Source organism: Puntigrus tetrazona, chromosome 8 (assembly GCF_018831695.1).
Source record: "Puntigrus tetrazona isolate hp1 chromosome 8, ASM1883169v1, whole genome shotgun sequence".
Lineage (NCBI taxonomy): Eukaryota > Metazoa > Chordata > Actinopteri > Cypriniformes > Cyprinidae > Puntigrus > Puntigrus tetrazona.
The window spans coordinates 2,967,240-2,987,875 of record NC_056706.1 but is presented as its reverse complement, the minus strand read 5'-3'; the positions used below and the strand labels follow the sequence as shown (position 1 = coordinate 2,987,875).

The 20,636-nt window shown below is 35.0% G+C and overlaps 1 protein-coding gene across 1 annotated transcript in view; it reads left to right on the top strand.

Annotated features, from left to right (window-relative positions):
- The window catches only part of igsf9b (immunoglobulin superfamily, member 9b), a 40,651-nt gene that overhangs the window by 5,508 nt on the left and 14,507 nt on the right, over positions 1-20,636 (top strand). The window contains exons 2-3 of the mRNA XM_043246710.1: positions 4,933-5,026; positions 8,797-9,003. Of these exons, the coding sequence (XP_043102645.1) occupies positions 4,966-5,026; positions 8,797-9,003 (268 nt within the window). The 5' untranslated portion in view covers positions 4,933-4,965. The remainder of the gene's footprint in view (positions 1-4,932; positions 5,027-8,796; positions 9,004-20,636) is intronic.

The following is a 20,636-nucleotide window of genomic DNA, read 5'->3' as shown; positions in this document are numbered from 1 at the left end:
TATATATATATATATATATATATATATATATATATATATATATATATATATATATATATATATATATATATATATATATATATATATATATATATATATATATATATATATATATATATATATATATATATTTATATATTTATATATATATTTATATTTATATATATATTTATATATATATTTTTATATTTATATTTATTTATTTATATATATATATATATATATATATATATATATATATATATATATATATATATATATATAATTAATTTATATAAAGTTTATTTTTATAATTGTATTTATTTGTATTATTTCTTATCAGGTTTATTTGAACTAATTAGCCTTCAACGTCATTGGCATCATAAAACAAGATAAAGATCACTGGTTGCAATGGGTATTAGTTTGTACATACAGTCTAGAGGGACTTTATAACCATGGGTATATTTCTATTCGCTCTGTTAAAAGCCTTAGCAGGAGTTGCATGTGTGAACAGGTGTTATCCTCACCGGACGAGTAAACCACCTCATTTGACATTTCATCCCAGATCAAGTAGATTCAAACTTTTAATACCCTAAAGCATTTTCAAGGCATCACCTGCAGAAACATACACCTTGACGCAAACACCTTTGTCAGAGTACCTTATAGCGAGAACAACTCGAACGCATTGCTCTTAATGAGATCGAAATGGCAAGTGGCCCAGCAAACGGCTTTAGCTGAAGTACTTACATCTCCAGTGTTATTGGTGATTGGAATTAAAGACTTGGGAGACCTGATCTGAACAGAGAAGTTGATCGGAGGGAGCAGTTAACAGCATGTCAAATAAAACATCGGTGGTCTGTTTATACTGCATTAAAATATGCAGTCTTCAGTAACTGTGTCACTGGCGTATTACTTAATTCAGTTAGTCAATCGAGGCTGCGAACTATCAAAGCAGATCGGCCTGAAACTCCAGAGGTGTGCCAGCTAGTTAAAGATCGTCTGTTATCTGCTAAAGCCGTCCAAGTGTGTACACTTGGTCAGTAGCAGATGGTACAGGTCTTAAACGCTTCGGATGGTTTTTGCGTGAAACGGCAACAGTAGCAATGCGGTCGTTTTGGCTTTGGATGGATTGCGCCCCGCCAGTGAAGGCCAAGATCAAAGATCAGACGGTTCGCAGAGCATGTCCCATCATGCCCTGGGACAATCTGGAGCCATTCTTCACCATCTTAAGCATCTGTTTCGTGGGCTTCCCCTCTTGAAGATGTTGTATGGGTTGATTCTGAGGTGTGTGTTGCTCAGATCGGTGTATCTGGTTGCTCTTACACGCACTTAAAAGAAAGGATGGCGAGGATTGATCAAAGGTGACCGTAAAGATGGCTGGTGAAAATGGGAAAAAAGTAAAAAGATGCATCATGACGAATATGCAGTAAAAACTGCAATTTATTAAATGTTACAATTTAAAATATTATATTTATAGTATATTTTAAAATGTAATTTTTTTTCCTGTGGTCAAAGCATCTTTACACCAGTCACATGATCATTTAGAAATCATTATAATATGATGATTTACGGTTAAAGAAACACTTCTGAAGACAGTCTTCAATGTTTAAAACCACTGTTCTGCTTGGTAGGTCAGTAGAAACATGATCATGTGTCTTACTTTAAAATATGAAAAAAATCTCTTTTTCTGTTCCACACAGCAGGGCTACAGACATATCCACAAATATTTACACTAGAGGTCAACAAATATATATATATATTTTTTTTAATGTTTTAATCTTAAATGAAGACATTTCTTGACCTCAATCTATAAATTATCGTTTCAGTTTGGCCTGAAAATTGTTGAAATATTATTACAAGTTAAACTAATTGTTTTCCATTTGAATAGATTTTAATGAATTCATTCCTGCAAAATATCCTTCTAATGTCAAGAAACGTTTCTGGTTATTATCAATGTTAAAAATAGTTCTGTTTCCACAAATATTGACAAGTCAATTGATTTATTCTTAAATTAAGACATTAATATATGTCCTTAAAATATGGTTTTGGTCTCACCGCAGTGCACAAATTCTTGACTTTCGTTCCGAAGTTTAATACTTTTGGCTGGATTAGGACACACCTGGAGTCTATAGGGCAGAAAGTCTCTCTTTGCTCTCTGTCTGTCTTTCACTGCTTGCACTCCTCTCTCTGAAAGACACTTTCACAAGGAGGCCTTGTTCAACAGCTTGACTGGTAAGAGACTCCACGCAGAGGCACACAATGCTCTTCCCTCATCTGGCACCTCTCAAGGCCGGTTTCAAGACCAGTTCATGTGGCCCAAAACCTGTTTGAGCTCTTTATACAGGCGAGTAACGCGCTGACTCCAGAACAGAGGCATTATAACGTTGGTTGACGAGACTGTAGCCATGGGACTGTGACTTTTGGACGTTTACGAAGAGGGGGTTTTGCAGCGAATGTCACCAGAAGAACCATTTTTGGTTCTCCAAAGAACCTTCAGCGAAAAGTTCTCAATAGAACCAAACATTCTTGGTGTGAAGAACATTTTTTTTTAAAAAAAGTAAAAGAACTTTCACCGTAAAGAACTTGGAAAAAAAATGTATGGAACCATCGATAAAGAAGTTTTATTTTGAAGAACGTGGTTTTTCGAATGTTTTTTTTTCTTTTATCTGAAGAACACCGTAGACACTCATATATCATGCATACATAAACTTTTATTTTGGATGCGATCAGTCGCAATGAATGATTTATCGGCCCTACTTGATGTTAGTTTCTTCATGGAAGCATCGATAAACCCCTTTATCTTTAAGACTTCAACAAAGTTGTACCCTGTATAGACTTTCACTTTTCTATTTACAGCATGACTTCACTTGTGCAGTATTTCCTACACCAATCTGTTGCTGAGGTGGTGATAAGTAAAGCGTCACATCTGCTGTAGGTCACGGTTGCGGGTTCGTGATTTGAACGATCCTTCAAGCCAAAGCGCTAGAACTCATTCTGCACCATTTGTGCTACCTGTCTAAATCGGATGGCAAAGAACATTTTATTAGTAACAAAATGTGCACTTCCCCTTCTGACAAGGATGTTTTTTTCTAGACACCGAAGGCATTTTCACTCTCTGAAAATTCCAGACGGAGGATATTGATGTGGAAACAGTAGAAGTGCGTGGTTTATTTCATACCTGCGGTTCTTCTGAGACCGCTCAGCCGATAACTTTCCACTGCGTCGTGGAAATGCGTCTTGTGATTTGGGCTGGAAAGAATGGAGATGAGAGATTCATGTTCCATTGGCGAAGTTTGACTGGTTTGATGAGACTGTGACCGGCAAATCTGTTACCTTTAACGTTTTTTGTTGCATTCAGTGTGTGCAGAAAGACAAAACCTTGCGAAATGCATTCGCGTGCTTTTCGTCTTTTGCGCATGGCTTCTTAAAATAGCCTCCCCTCTCCAACTTGGGCTTTAATTAACTTAAAGTAATAAGCTGGTATTAGTGGCTTTGAATGGTCGACGTGGGAGACGGGTCGGGGGGATTTTGCTGCCCTCAGGTGCTCAATCATACGAGTGGATGTTTGCCAGCGCTGTATTAAACAACCTCTGCTTTCATTTCCAGGCACTTTGCAGGGAAACTCCTCCACAATACCGGAGAGAAATATTGCACGGCCGGAGAGTTGATTGTATTAAAGAGCAGGGTGTGTTGCTTTCTGGGTCTCTGTCAGGTGATGGTTAAGATAACAAGGAGATTTCGTGATAGTTGTCTGTTGAAGCATTCAGAATTGCCGTATTTAAGTAGTTAAAAATGTTTTTTACTGAAAATGAGAAAAAAAGGTTTTATTACTATTGTGCATGGATTAAATAATTAATTTTTTTTACTATTATTTACTATGAGATATTGGATTAGCGTGCATCCATATTTTTGCATGGGCAAACAGCAATCACGTTAAAGGTAAGAAGGCGAGATAAGAGTTATTGTAGTTAACTAAAACTAAAATGAAACAATAAAAACATGCATTTTCTTTAACTGAAATAAACACTAATTGAAATATATAATTAAATGAAATATTTTACTTAATTTAGATATATAATGTAAATTAAAATTCCATATTTTATTTCAACTATTTGCAACGTTTCTCATTTTCATTTTTTAACTTGGTGGTCTAACATAAACTAAAAATGAATAAACTATAAACATTTTAATAAACTGCTAAAAAAGAAAACAAAATGTACAAAACATAACCTTTTACTTAAATGTAAATGTAAAAATTAACTAATTTAAAATATCTTCGTAATACTAAAATGTGTGCTGTCAAATGATTAATCGTGATTTATCGCATCCAAAATAATAGTTTTTTTTTAGATAATACATGTGTATATTTATTATGTAAATATAAAACACCCACATGCAATATATATTTAGAAAATGTTTACATGTATATATTTATTTTCGTATATATATATGTATTTATTTTCGTATTTTTATATAATATATACATTTAACAAATGGTTTAAAATATTGTAAACTGGATTAAAATAAAGTCTCATTCATACATGCAAAAAACAGCTGATAATTAAACAAGTAGACCTGACTCAAAGAAAGCCATCAAGCATGCCTTTGTTAATTTGTTCTGCGATTTAAGGGATAATACAAGACTTCTTCACCTTACAAATGTCTGTCGAAAGCAAAAGTGCCACGAAACGTATTATATTTTGTGAGAACATTTACATTTACCACAAATTTGAAACATGGGTTTTATTCAGCAAATATGATGCTGCTATCTGATTTGTGAATGTGGTGAAACACGACCTGGACATGTTCTTTAGATTTTCTTAAGTCTTAAATGATAACGTGAGATGTGTGTGATGGATTAAGTCAGTAAAGTACGTAACACCGTGAACCAGGAAGTATTCCTCGTGTTGTCTGGACTCAAAACTGACTGATGTGTGTGTGATTGTGTTTCAGGTGGGGTATGTGTATGGTATGTGAGTGTTTACCATGGTACAGAAGAAACTCTGGCTTCTGAATGTCACCGTCGCAGCCGCCCTCTCTTTATTGAGTAAGTACTTCATACCTTCTTCTGCTAACATTCACTTAGATGTGTGAACGCCATTGCATTAGAGCAAAAGTTTTTGGTCATCTTTATATCAAAGGTTTTCTTTATAATGTGCTTTTTTTATTTATGTTTTTAAGTATAGCACAAATGTTCAAATACTTTTTTGGTCCACTAAAATATTTAGACAAATGCATTATTTGAGAAATAATAATATAATATAATATATTGTTATTATATTATTATGTACTATTATAGTATTTATTAAAATGTTGAACAATCTTTTTTATATTTCCATTTTTCATTTTATTTATTTGCATTAGAGCAAAGTTTTTGGTCATCTTTACGTCAAAAGTTTTGCTTATAATGTGCTTTTTTTTATTTATTTTAAATTGCACTTGTTTTAATATTTTATGTAATACAATGACATTTCATGTTCAAATACTTTAAAATATTTAGACAAATTTATTATTTGACAAATTATAATTTTATATAATATATAGTTATTATATTATTATTTATGTACTGTTATAGTATGTTGAACAATCTTATTTATATTTCCAGTTTTCATTTAATTTATTTCTTCTTCACGTTCATATTTATTTTTAATAAATATTTTTATTTACCTATAATTTAATTTTAGTCACATTTTAATTTCAGTTAGTTGCCATAAGCTATATTTTGCAATACTTCATTACAAAACATGTTTAAAAAAAAACCACCACAGAGCCAGTGACTTTTTGACACACAGATGTTGCCACTTATAGCAAAAAGTGTACATTTTAAACACTGCATATTCTGCTAAACTGTAAACAAATACTCTTTTTCAAGCCTTCTGCGTTCTTCATTCACACCGTCTGTTATTCGTCCTTTTGTGTCTGTTTTCTCTCTCCCCATGAGTCCTCTGCTGGTGTTTGTAGACATGACCATAATATCACAGCACACCAGGGGTTTAGTTCAGCCTGTTTGCTCACAGGACACGTTTAGTGCAAGGAGGTTAATTCCCGGTTGTTAACGAACAGACGGCCCTCTATGTTCCTTATGGCACACAACCTGTCCTGGGACAAGCCAGGGAGCGTTTGTGATGTTGGAGCTGGTATTTAGGAGCAAAGACCCCAAACATTTGGGGGGGAAAGGGGATCAAATCCTCCCTGTAAAAAAAAAATGAAATCTGCAAATCCGGATTTAGATTGGTCTGGGATTTAGATTTCCCTTCTCTCGAGGCACGGGGTGTGGGAGTCTTAGGGGTGGCTGACCGTGTGTGTGTGTGTGTGTGTGCGCCTCGGGGGGTCTCGGGGCAGAGGGAGGGTGGAGAGGCTGTGGTTCTGTCAGAGAGCGTTGTTTTTTAAGAGATTACCCGTAATCGCAGATGAGACGAGATGCATGGGGCCGCTTTGGTACAAGGGGTGCTACACTGACCCAATGGGCATGCAACTTGTGAATTTGAGAGTCTACAGACATCTCTCAGCTTAGTGTGTAAACAGAGAATCTCACTAAAAGTAAATGTCCACGAAGAAATTGTTATATATATATATATATATATATATATATATATATATATATATATATATATATATATATATATATATATATATATATATATATATATATATATATATATATATATATTATATATTATATATATATTATATATTATATATATATATATTTATATATATATATATATATATATATATATATATATATATATATATATATATATATATATATATATATATATATATATATATATATAAGATTTATTTATTTATTTGTTTGTTTTCTTACACAATTCAGCAAAAAGGACTTCACTTTGGAAAAACAAAAGATAAACTATTTAAATATGTGATATATTCAAGTTATTCAAGTTTTTTTACTATATTACAAATCAATATATTAAGGTTAGTATATTTTGGCATTCGCATTCTTATCAATAATAATTTTTAATAATTAAAAATAACATATAAAGAGTACTGAATTCTGTCTGAAGACTAATCAGCATGAATCGTGTCCAAAATAAAAGTTTTTGTTTACATAATATGCGTATGCACTGTTTATGTATATTTAAATACACACGAATACAGTATATATTTAGAAAATATTGACGTGTATATACATTTGCATGTTTATATGATTTTATTTAATATATATAAATATATTTATTATAATTCAAATTTATTATTAGTATACACGGTACATACTCATGTAAATAAAATGTCAATAATGTAAAAATTGTAATTTAATTGCGATTAATCCTTTGACAGCATTAATCATATAATTATAGTACTAATATTTTTATATTATATTCTTTATTCATTTTTAGATCTTTTTTTTATTTTGTGATGTCACATCAGTCTGCTTTTTGTGAGATTTAGCCTAATGAGGCTTCTTTTGTCTGTCCTTTTGAGGACCGCTGGGAGAGAAAGTGTCCTAGTGTCTGTCATATTAACATGCTGTATGTTAATTTACATGCATGTCATCTCCTCTGCACCCTGCCCCCCTAATTCTGGATTTGCATTCACCCCCTTTTAGTGTGTTTTTGTGACATCACCCTCCCTCTTCTCTTTTGTGCCTTGTTTTTCTCAGTCACGCTCTCATTTTCCATCTCACATTCTCTTCTGGCTCTTGTTCCTGTCTGCATCCTATCAAGCCTCGCGTGCTTTCTCCGGGACATCAGAACTGCCGGTTTTATCATTAAGCACACAGTGTACAGGAAGTACTTTCCTCCATTGACAAATACTGGCGTTTTACACCCTGTAGATTTGACAAGTGCAGTGTGCTTGTTGTCCGTTCCTTGTGACGGATTGTTTTTCTGCTGACTATTTTAAGAGCTGAATTAATTTACCTTAATTTGTTTTTCTAAATTGCATTACTTTATCAAAATGAGCTCCTTGTCATATGACCACAGTAGCTTCTCTGCTTTCTTAACCGACTTCCACTCAACCAACAAAAATCCATCTGGACCAGATCAAAACCATAAAAAACCAGCATTAATCAGTCTGGACCAGAGCTAGTCGGCAGAAATCCATCTGAATAAACTTTAAACCGAAATAAATCAATCTGAACAAAGATAAATACATCTAGACCACCACTAACCAGCACAAATCCATGTAGACCAACTCTAAATTAGAATAAATCAGTCTGGGACAGTTAAAAATACTACTAGTGACCAGCAGAAATCCAACAGAATACAATCAAAACCAAAATAAATCAAGTTCAAAACCAGCATAAATAAGTATAGACCACCACTAACCAGCACAAATCTACATAGACCCTCTCTAAATTATAATAAATCCATCTGAACCAATGCTAAACCACATTAAATCAATCCCGACCTTCTTGAAACCACTGCTAACTAGGCCTACAGTCTAGACCAGCACTAACCCACATACATCCATCTGAACAACTGAAATCAGTCAGTAATGACCATCATCAACAAGCATGTGTCTATATGAGCTAGCTCTAAACCAACATGAATCAGTCGGGACAAGTTTGAAACCACAGCTAACCTAGACCAGCACTAAACCACATCTGAACTTGCTCTAGTCGCAGCACAGACCCACCACTAACCTGCCTAAATCAGTCTATACCAGCACTAACCAAGAACTTTAAATCAGAATTAAAGTCAGTTCAAAACAGAAAGACTTCATCTGAATCAGCTCTAAACCGAAACAAATCTATCTGGATCAGCACAAAAGTGTTGCCAATGCATGGATGAATTGAGAAATGCGTAGACCTGTGCTAACCATCTTTTAACTCGTGCTTGTGTTGCTCAGGTCTTTCTCTGAGCGCTGAGCTGGTGGTCCGGGGAAGAGTCGGGGGTTTTGCTGAGCTGGGCTGCAGTCTGACACCTGCATCAGAAGGGGCTACTACTCCAAACCTGTTTCCCTTACATGTGGTGGAGTGGGTCCGGCTGGGATACAACGTCCCCATCCTCATCAAGTTCGGCGGCTACACCCCACGAGTGCATCCCAACTACAGAGGTGAGCGTCACCGCAGGAGAGACAGGAAGTGGTGCGGCTGTTTATGGGTTTGGATTTTATGTGCTTTGTCTTTGGAGCACACTGTAATGTTTATAATTTCATTATATTAATGTCAAATAGCACTGCATGATTTGTGCATGCATTTCTATCTAAAAAATGTGAATTTAAAAAGATCTTCATTGCTTTTTAGGATTTTTTTTTTGCCTGCAATAATATAATAACTTTATAATAATAACTATATAAGTAATAATAACAACTTTGTTATATAATATTAAATATTATGAATTATACAGTAATAATAATATTAATAACAAAGGCCAAACAATTATTAATTCATATATGACCATTTATTATTATTAAAAAAATGGTGTTGTTGTTGTTGCTATTTTTGTCACTATTATTAATATTATTGTTTTTTTGTTATATAATAATAGTAATAATACTAATGTATTATTAGTATTGTAATAGTATTATTTTATTATTGTGTTTTAATTATTATTATGAAAAATAAAAATACAACATAAGAAATGGTTACAAATTACTAACAAAAAGAAAAACGTTGCATGATACAGGTCAGAATAACATGGCTGAAAAATGGTTGAACAGTTTTTTTTTTTTTATTTGGTTGAATTAGATAATTTTATGTAAGAAGCACTTGCTGAAAAAGTTTTATTTTGCAGGCAGCTGGATTTTTTTTACGCTCGGGTTGCTGAAAGCTCTCTAAAGGTTTATTGCTATTGTTAAGAGAGACTGTAGGGTGCTTTAAACGCAGTCCTGTGTTTTACAATCACTTATTTAGACTCTAGGGGCCACAGACCTCCACTCAATAGCGCACGATGGTTCCTGTTGTCGTTTCTCCAAAAGGTGCCGACGCACAGCCTGCAAAAGGCTGGTTTCCTGGGCAGTTCACCAAGAGTTTCCTCTTTGAACAGCTCTGAAGGCTGTTTGGGAGCTTTACTCGTTCCCGGAGAGGTGCTTGGTGGCGTAAATACAGCCGTTTGCCCCGGTGCAGCTGAAGGAGGGGTCGTGCTCTGGAATTTATTGAAGGGGGAGGGGCACTGTGTTGTTAAACGAATATCCCTGTATGAATGACCCACCCAAACAAGTGCCCTGTAATTATGTAGAGTGTGTGTCTGAGATTGCTGGAGATGCTGGAGGGAGAAGAGAGAAGGGGCGCAGGCAGCCATGAATGCAGAGAGAAAGGGGGTGGACGGGGAGGAGGGGTGCGCAGACGTTACGGCCCCTGGGGGTCGCGGGTATTGAGCGGGACCCTGGATTAACAACACTGGGGTTAAACTGCAGCGGGCCGTGCGTCTCTGCCAGGGATCTAGTGAGTCTGACCCAGTAAGAGAGAAAATTGTTTTTAAGCTGCGCTGCTTAGAGAATGGACAGAAGGTGTGGGAATGATGGATTTATACGGGTTACTGTCTGCAAGAAACAATCAACTTCCTCCTGCAATAACTCAAATAACAAATCCATGTATAATAAATATGTGTGCGTGTGCGTGTGTGAAAATAAAGGTGTACTGTGTATATTTATTATTTATATAGAAATACACACATATGCATGTGTATATTAAATGGAAATATGTAAGGTTTATGTACTAAATATATTTTTATATAATAAAATATAAGAATATTAATATATAAAGGAATATACATCTAAATATTTTCTAAATGTATACTATATGTGTGTGTGTGTATTGATATATACATAATGAACAAACACATTCACAATCAAATTGTGTATATATATATATATATATATATATATATATATATATATATATATATACAAACATACATAATTATTCTTAAAACTATAATAAAATGATTATATATATTTATTATTATTACTATTATTGTTGTATAATATATACACATCTATTACTAGGTCTTTAATCTTAATATAGAATTTCTTTCATTTATATTATACTTTTTATTTAAAACATTTTTAAATATTGCTGTATCATTTTAATATACAATTTCATTCATAAATGCAATGAAAGTACCTTTCGTATGTGTGTGAATAATGTGTTTCAGTTACATTTAGGTTCTCTATATCATTAGTTTAAAAATTACTATAATTCTATATATATATTATTTATTTATTTATTTATTTTTATTTTTATATATATATATATATATATATTTTAGTGTTCCATGTTTTATTGTTGTATTATACTCCAAGCACAGTATTTAAATATTTAGATTTAGTCTGGGAGAGCGTCTCTGTGTGACAGTCACCAGGTCTCATTGACATCAGTTCTGATGTGGTTTGGATTTGTTTCACCCAAATAGGTTTTGATAGGAGATCAAATGGAAATTTCCATGTTTTCCCAATGGGATGAGCGGTGACTGTCAGGAGGAGCATGTGTTTCACAGATGAGCCCCTCTATGTCTTGACCTGACGCTGCGGTGTCTATCAGCACCCTGGAGCAAACTAATGCAAAATCAATTAAGATTTGCTCTGCGGTGTTTAGATAGTGAGTCACGGATCAAAGGAAGATCTGGGCAAAGGAAGAAATTGTGGAAAAAGCAGATTACATCCTGAGAAAACAAACACTGACAAAACATAGTCAATAATGAGTAAGGAACATCAACGAGAGGAAGAAAACGTGCTTCTTTTTGCTCTCTCTCTCTTTAAGCTGCATCTGTATTTAATTTTGCTTTTATTTCTGGCAGCAGATGAAGCATCTACGGCTTTGAATCTGATGTATTTCCCCTCTCAAATTAAAGACCGAAAGATGTAACATTCCCAGACCGCACCGCTAAACCTCATACCGCGAATGACGAAACCTAACCTGCTCGCATGTAGTTATTTCATCTACAAACTGGATCAAACTATCCTGCTTTTGTCATATTTTATAGTGGATAAACTATTTTTACTCATAAATGAATAGTAAGTTTCACAAACAATTACAGAGAAATTGTAAATAACACATTGAGTTAAACTTATTTACTTGCATCATGTTGCCATGTTTTTAGCTTTTCAGGTCACATTTTGCTTCTTATAACAAAGTCTCTTAAGTGCATTTATAACTGTAATTCAAAGCTGTTACTTTGTTTGCAAGTTGAACACTTTGATTTCTGGTGTTTTGTACGACTTATATATTTAAAAAAACATAATATTTGCTGCATGAAACCCTTGTTCGTTAATCGTTTTGGGGTGCTGATTCCAAAGATAGTGCCTGAAATACGATGTAGTTGTGAGGAAAGCCGTAGTCTTTGAGAAAGTAGACCTTTACCACTCCTTTGCAGACCAAACCTTTTGGTATTTGACCACTTGAAAATGCATTAAAAAGTTTTTGGTTAGTAATTTTGTCATTGTCCTTGTAGCCGTTGCGCTCCAAATCCAAGCCATTTATCCAATCCAAGATATTTGCTGAATTTCAGATTAGCGTGAGAGATAATTGCATTCTTAAGTCGTTAGACCACTTTGATTAGGACTCGGTTTGGCTCGGGCTGGGATGGCAACATGCTGACATCTGTGGCTCATTGCCCACAAATCCCTCATGAAGCGAAAGAAGACCATCCTTGTTTCATTCAAGGACTTTCTTATCCCCATTTTCTTAAAAAAAAAAAAAAAAAAGAAAAGAAAAGCTCTCTAACTGCTTGTTTTCTTTCAACAAAAGGCATCTAAAAATTCTATCTGCTTTTTATTTGTTATATAAAAAACTTAACCGCATTAGGCTGAGACACATACTGTATTATTGCTCATTTGTTGGTCTCTATTGTTCTCGTTTGTAAGTCGATTCGGATAAAAGCATCTGCTAAATGACTGAATGTAAATGTAAATGCTTTACCCGAGGCACGCGAGAAGAATCAGTCAATGTTTCCATGACAGTGAAGTTGTGTAGCACAAACCTACCCATAAAAATACCAGAATAACTCATGCAGATCAGCTTAATGGGTTTTTAAGTAGAATGGTTGTTCCCATCTATAATTATTACACAGACTTGAATGGTGTTCGCGATGCTTTGTGGTTATAGCTACTTGGTTTCTTACTGGTCCAGGTGTCTTATGTTTACTTTTTCCAGCTAAGTATTATAAATGTCAGACTGCGCATGTTTAATATGCAGTGAATGCCGTTTCATGTTGGATCTGCATGTGTGGTGTGTGGATCTTGAACGCTCGGCCTGTCCTGTCAGGAGCTGTTAGTCTAAGAAGGGCTGATCAAATGCGCCCTCACTTCCTGCCTCATGAGAAAATTAGGGAACAGCCTCCCCGAGGGAGAGCCCCATGATAAAACCACAAGATGCTGGGCAGCGTGCTGCTATTGTGGGATTCTTTTTCTCCTCGGACACTTTCACTCTTCTCAAAGAGAACCCGGAGCTATTTGAGATCAGAAGCAGACCCGATTGAGAGTTTTGAATGCAAAGTCTGGGAAAGTGCACAAAATGCAAGAGCATTTGTGTCCTCACTGATCTTAAAGGGATAGATAAAAGAATTCTGTTAGCATCATGTTAATGCTTATGTGCATTACAACCAGGCATGTTTACAATACAGGACTTTTTTATTTGCATACAGACAGATAAACATCAGTAAATTTCAGTAAATTAAATATAATGTAGAATAAAATATAAAACAAAACCTGAACATGCACTGATATATATATATATATATATATATATATATATATATATATATATATATATATATATATATATATATATATATATATACATACATGCATTTCTTTTTTTCTTTTGTTTAGTGATGGTGCAAAAAAAAATGTATGCCTGACTCTTAGAAAGCTCTTAGAAATCCTAAAAACAAAAGGAGTTCCTGTATCTCCTTTATACGACACGCAGTGGTCAGTTTCTTCATTCAGCGCATCTCCTCCCCCAACTCACCAGCTATTCACCGATCAACTCTTTCATCGCCGCATCTATTCAAAGGCAAAGTCACGTTACCTTTGCTTGACCTTTGGTTTGCACTGGTTTTGGTTTCGCATTTCTTGCATTCCTCAACAGAAGCCTGGGTAACTTTAAGTGTTTAATCAGTGGCATGAAACAATGGCGAAAAAACGTAGACGTAGACTTTGAGTTTACCGTGAAACCTGTCTTTCTGCTCGGGCTGAACAGGTGTAGTCTTCCTGCAAAAAAGAGCAAAGAAACTAGGCATATCATGTTCCCTGAGTCTTAGAAGAAGAAGGGCTGCCTCAAACAAAGACGTGGGTTTAATCTAGGGCATCGAGGAACCAGATCAGAGCAATTTTACGCCACAGGTCCGTGTCTTTGGGATAGTCATACTTGGCTTCTTCCCACTGGGAGAGTTTATACCTGCTTTTAACTCCCGAAACCACTAATGAGACATCATGCATTAAAAGTACAAAATAAAATTGACTTAAGATTTAATTGGCTCATGAATTGCTGAAATGTTGATTTAATTTAGTTAATAGAAGTTATTGGTTAATTAACAGTACAGTAACTTTGCAGGTATGCTTCTTGAAGCATCTTGGAGACGTTGCCACAGTTCTTAGAAAAAAAGTGACTTAAAAACATTTTTTAGCTGGTGAAAATACTAGTGTGGGTCACTGCCAAAACTGTATAATATGCAATATTATATGAAGAATTAATTTGCAAGAACAGATAACTAATTTATCAAAATGTTCGGTTAATTAATTGCAGTTGGATTTTTTTATTAGGTTCAAAAATAAGTAAAAATGAATGCAATGAAACAACAAAAACATAACAAATAAAGAAAAACATGATTTTATCATGCATGAGTTGTCTGTTTTTGCAAATAAACTCTTCATATATTATGTACATTATATTACATTATATATTATATTAAAAAGTTTGGGGGCTGGCTTCTGAAAGAAATGAATACATTTATTCAGAAAGGATGCATTCAATTCATCAAAAATGGTTTCAACCCTGATAATCAGAAATGTTTCTTAAGCAGAAAATCATCATATATTATGATTTCTGATGGATCATGCAACAAGACTGGATGATCTTATAAAATTCAGTTTTGCAACACAGGAATAAATGGCATTTCATAATGAACTACAGTAGAATGAAATTGTAATAATATTTGAAATATTTTTGTATGATTTTACTCTATTTTAACTAAATTAAATGCAGCCTCAGTGAGTATAATAGACTGAAAAATACTGAATAACAACATTAAAGAAATAGTGAAATAGTCACCCAAAAATGAAAATTCCCACATATTTTACTCACCCCAAAACCATCCTAAGTGTAAACGACTTTCTTTTTTCAGCCTTTTTTTTATATATTTATCCTGGCTCTTCCAAGCTTGATAATGCCTGTGGATAGCAGCCATTATTTTGAAGCTCCATATATCCTCAAGTACTACGGCGTAAAACTAACCTATACGCCTCCGGTGGGTTATCACATGTCCTCCGAAGCAGATCGATGGGCTTTTGTAACAAAAAGACTTCTAGTTTTAAAAGTATAACGTAAATAAAACTTTGATGTCCAATTTACGGAGCTAGATAATGGCCACTATCCACGAGCATTACCAAGATTGGAAGAGCCAGGATACAACTGTGAAGACTGTGCTCAGAAAAGACACCTCGGATGCCTTCGGGGTGAGTAAAACATGGGGTAATTGTCATTTTTGGATGAACTATTCCTTTAAAAACTCATCAATGATCAGCTGAGATGTTTGTACTTGAGACACTTTGTTTGAACTTTTACATGGATTTCTCTCTAGCTGATCATTAACTTCCACATGCACATTAAGACATTCCAAAGCTCTGGATCAGAATTATGTTGCTGACTGACATCTAGAGCCATTTAAAGGGTTTCCCAATAATCCGTGCTGGTCGTTTAGCAATAACTGGTTGAAATTGGTGGCAGTAAAACGTTTGCTCTATTGCCGTATTGATCCGTGCCTTCAGGGCTCGAGCTTTATCCCGTGAGTCTGTACCTCAGTCGGATCTAAAGCCTGCCAGACGGAGAGAAACAAGGACAGCGCTAACTGTAATCTATCCCACGACAAAGAGCTATTCATAGAGGCTTCAAGCGATTATAGTGGCTGAAGGGGGGGTGTTTCAGCGAAAGGGGGTTAAAAGCTGATAGGGCAGGAGATCCGTTCACCCCCCAACCCAGACGTGTGATTGTATTCAAATCAAAACACGTCCCATAATGCAGCAGGGCCCTGTCATCCTTCAACTCACACAAAAGAAAAACAAGTTCAAGGCCTTTCTCAATGCAATCCGTGCTTCTCCATAGGTGCCGTGTGTTATTTTGTGACACATTCAGGCTGTATTCATGAACGGGGAGGCGAGAGGCAGTCGCGGGGCTTTCCGTTGACCGCGGACAATAGAGAGGTTATCCCTCCGGTTCAGCAGCGAGGGATGGAAAAGATCGGCCTGAACAAAACGACATGGGAAAGATAGTAGGCTAAACTAAACTGAACGCTCCGTGTTTGCTTTCTGCAGCAGGACAGCGGAAGAGGCCACCCGCAGAGAGCGCTTCGCTAGCGGTGACGCCCCAGGGAAATTTTTAATGGGGTGGCCAGATGGGGACAGTGAAAATCTTAGGGTGACACTAAGAGGGTCACGGTTAGGCTGGCGGAAGACATTATAACTGCAATCTGGAAGCAAAAAGCATCTTCCTTTTATGACATTCAACAACAGAAGCATTATATAAGCGTATATATATATATATATATATATATATATATATATATATATATATATATATATATATATATATATATATATATATATATAATTTTATTATTTATATATAATTTTACTTAATATCATGTTTTGCCAATGCTTTTTTATTTTTCATTTGTTCATTTAAATATGCTATTTCAAATTTCTATTTTATTTCAAATGTGGATTTTTTTATAATAACTTAAATTTAAATTTGAAATACTGTTAACTTTAAACATATTTATCTTTTTGATAATATAAAAATATAATGATGAATAATTTAAAAAGAAGTTCAGTATTACATCATTATATTTAACATTTTTGTTACTTGAAAGAAAAGACTTTAAAAAAGACTTTTTTTTCTTTTTGCCAAGGTAACACTTTTTAGTTTCAGTTATTCTTAGTAAAACCTAAAACTTAAAAAAATATTTAAGAAATAAAATACTACTAATAATAAAAATGACAAAACAATTATTTCAAATAAAATAAAAACTTAATTGCACGCTAAAATAGCAATGATTTACATTATAATTATATGTTTATATTTTTGTATTATTATTAGGGGTGTGGAAATGTGTTTGTTGTTATAGTTTAAATTAACCAACCAACCAGTGTTCTCGTTATCATTGTCTCACAGCTCAGTAGTCACATGACATTTAACTCTCAAGAGATTGGCTCTAATGAGCACTTGAGAGCAACTAGCAGATGCAAACAGAACGATTCACGAAAACAATTAAAAAGTAAAAGAATTAAAACTGTAATTGATAGGGTTTGAGAGAGAATTCTAATCATGCACATGCTTGTTGCTCTTTGAAGTTTGGTTTATTTCTGATAGTACATTTAGACGTTGAGTTATTGTTTTAATTTAAACTAAAAATCTTGCTCGTTTAGGTCAGCGGGGGGGCCAGCGTTTTACCCTTCGAGACGCTTTACGTTCACACCAGCACATTCTTTCTCGTCACTGAAAAATGACTCGTCCAAAAGTTTTGAAAGGAGACGAAACGTGGCCCACAGTACCCTGGAGTGAAGTGAGGAGGAGTTTCAGTGCTGTATGCCGAGAGTGTTCAGGGCCAGGGGTTTTTGAAAAGCCAGTGTCAGAATCCCAGAACCACGTGGAGAGGATCTTTTGGCAGGCTCACGTACCACCCACAGGCGCAGAACCTGCTCGTACGAGCTGCATGTTACCCTCCAACAAACATCAGCCAGACCATACAGACCTGAGTGAAGTGTGATTACAGAGCGCTGGGAAAAGTTGAATGAAGCAGGACGCCAATCAAGGCCATGCATGATGTTGATCTTTACAGCAGTATGATAAAAAACATGATTGCACAGCTGGAGCTATTGGTTTTACAAAATAGAATATATTTCAGGAAAAGAAAGCAAAAAAGACAAATTAATAGTGGAATGGCTGAAAATAAAAATCATCCGTAATTTACGTTTATTTTAAATTTGCAAAGCAGATTTTAGCAACATTTTCATTTTTTTTTTTTTAGATAATATTATAAATACACAATGTAATATTTGGCTAAAACTTTTATTTTATTTTTGTACAAAGCCATGTTAAGTTTCATGCTTTTTCACTAAATTTAGCTTTATAGGTTTAGGTCATTTGTTTATACTATTATAAAACAATTTTTGCCACTGCCTTTTTTTTAATTGTATAATGAAATTTTTTAGCTGCGATTTTTATTGTCCCAGACCCTGCATGTCTGGAATCCACAGACTCTGATTAGTCACCAAGGTCTTGCTGACCAACCATCATGTCAGTATTGACCCGTGCATAATGATGGACATGTCTGGAGAAAAATCATGAGACTGGATGGGGGTCAAGGGTCACCGAGTGCTCATTGGCTGTTGAGAGTTCGCCATCGATCCAGAAGGACCTTCCTTAGAATTCATGTTATGCACTCGCGACAGTAATTCAATTTTTGTTCATCAATAACTCGCCCTGTGGGATCATTAAGAGCCCATTCCTGTAGAGATGTCCAATATTTGTCAAAATAAGCAAGAGATGACATCACGACAGTGAGTCTAACTGCATTAGCTGCCGTGCGCTTATTATTTCAGTCACATGTTTTGTATTTTTAAAAGCCTGTGGGTACAAAGCAAATCAGAATTGCACATTTAAACCCAAACAGACCCGCATCTGTCACTCACGGTCATTGTCTCAGTTCAAATAAAAACAGTTTTTTTTTCTCTCTCCCTCTCCGTAATTCACTCTCACCCGTTTCTCGACCCTTTCATCCACTCGAATCAAAACACGTTTTTCTTTTTTCCCCCCACGTGTCATTTTTCAAAATCACCAGCACAAACGTTTCCCCGTGACCTGCCCCTCCCTTCCGTGGGTTTTTGCCCCTTTGGGTTTTTTTTTTTTTTACGCCAACTGAATTCAAATTCAAACTCCCACCCCAAGGTTCCATCGCTATGGTAACCTGAGAGAATTAAAAGGAGGGGTGGGTGGGGGTTCCATTCTGTTCTCATTGATGGACAAACATTCCGTGGCGGGAAACAGTTCAGTGTCCAATAACCACGAGTGTTGATTACCACACAATCAGTGTGTGTGCTTTCCTGCATGCAAATAAACGTGTTCAGTGTTTAATTGACTGTATGCAAGTCCGTTTGGTTCTTTTCTCTGCCCTAAAGCATCAGCCAAAGAAACCGGACATTGCCAGAATAGGAAGGAGAGAGACAGCAGCATATATTTGTGGAAGATCCACCACACCTGCCCTGTTTTAGCCTCTCTCCTGCTTTAATAAGCACCCTCCCCCTCTGACCTCAGATCAGAGGAACCCTATAATGACGGTAAACACACACCGGCTGCCGCTCGGTGTAAAGGATGAGATCAGACAATTATTATCTATGCAAAATCACATCCCACGGCAGCAGCTCTGAGATGAAGTGTTAGTCGTGGTTAGTTGTTTATGTTGCGTGGTGGGTTTGAAAATAACCCCTCGGGCTGTGAATTTTGCTTGATTGATTGTTATTCGGTTCCCGTTCAACGGAGCCGTCACCTGCCGAGGAAGCGACCCTGCGTTTAGCAGTCAGGATCGCTTTTGCTGTTGCTCAGAGGTTGCTATTTTTGGACTTTATGAAGTCTCAGTTACACTACTGCTTAGAAGAAATGCATGCTTTTATTTAGCAATGATGCGTTAAGATCAAAAGTGCATGAAGACATTTGTAATGTTACAAATAGATTCAGTACTTGTCTGTTCATCAGAAACCCTGAAAAACAGGAACAAACAAGTGTTTTCAACATTGATTATAATCAGAAATGTTTCGTGAGAAGCAAATCTGCATTCTAGAATGATTTCTGAAAGATATTCTGGAGTAATAATGCTGAAAATTTAGATAAAGTGTATTTTAAAATATATGCAAATAGAAAGCAGTTATTTTAAATTATAATATGTCGCAATATTTATTTACTGGAATTTTAATCAAATTAATTCAGCATTAGTGAGAAAGATTAATGACTAATTAAAAAAAAAACGGTTTGCATAGAATCTTTTTTTTTTTTTTTGAGCACCTAACCAATATATTACAATCAGCATATCAATTGCGGCTTAAAATTCAACTTTGCATCACGAACATAAATTACACTTAAAATATATATTTAAAGAGAAAATAGTTCTTTAAAATTGAAATATATTTGACTATTTTATTGAGTTTTGATTAAATAAATGCAGCCTTGGTTACCAGAAGACGCTTTTTATTTAGCGTGTGTCTATTTTGTCGATTATTTTTATTTTAGCTACGTAGTTGTCCTACAGTAACAGCAATAAAAGTGAATATCGATAGCGGCTCAGGTCATTTGATTAAAATAGTTTGAGTTCATAATGAGATTTTTAAAGGCAGACTTTGAAATCCCAGTGTTGTCTGGAAACAAAGATATCAAAAGAGATCTCAATTGTGTTTTTTTTCTGTCCTATAGGCGCTCTTGATTTGATGAATAGACCTGCCAAGCAAAAAATAATGCTGCACATTTGATCAAAGATAAA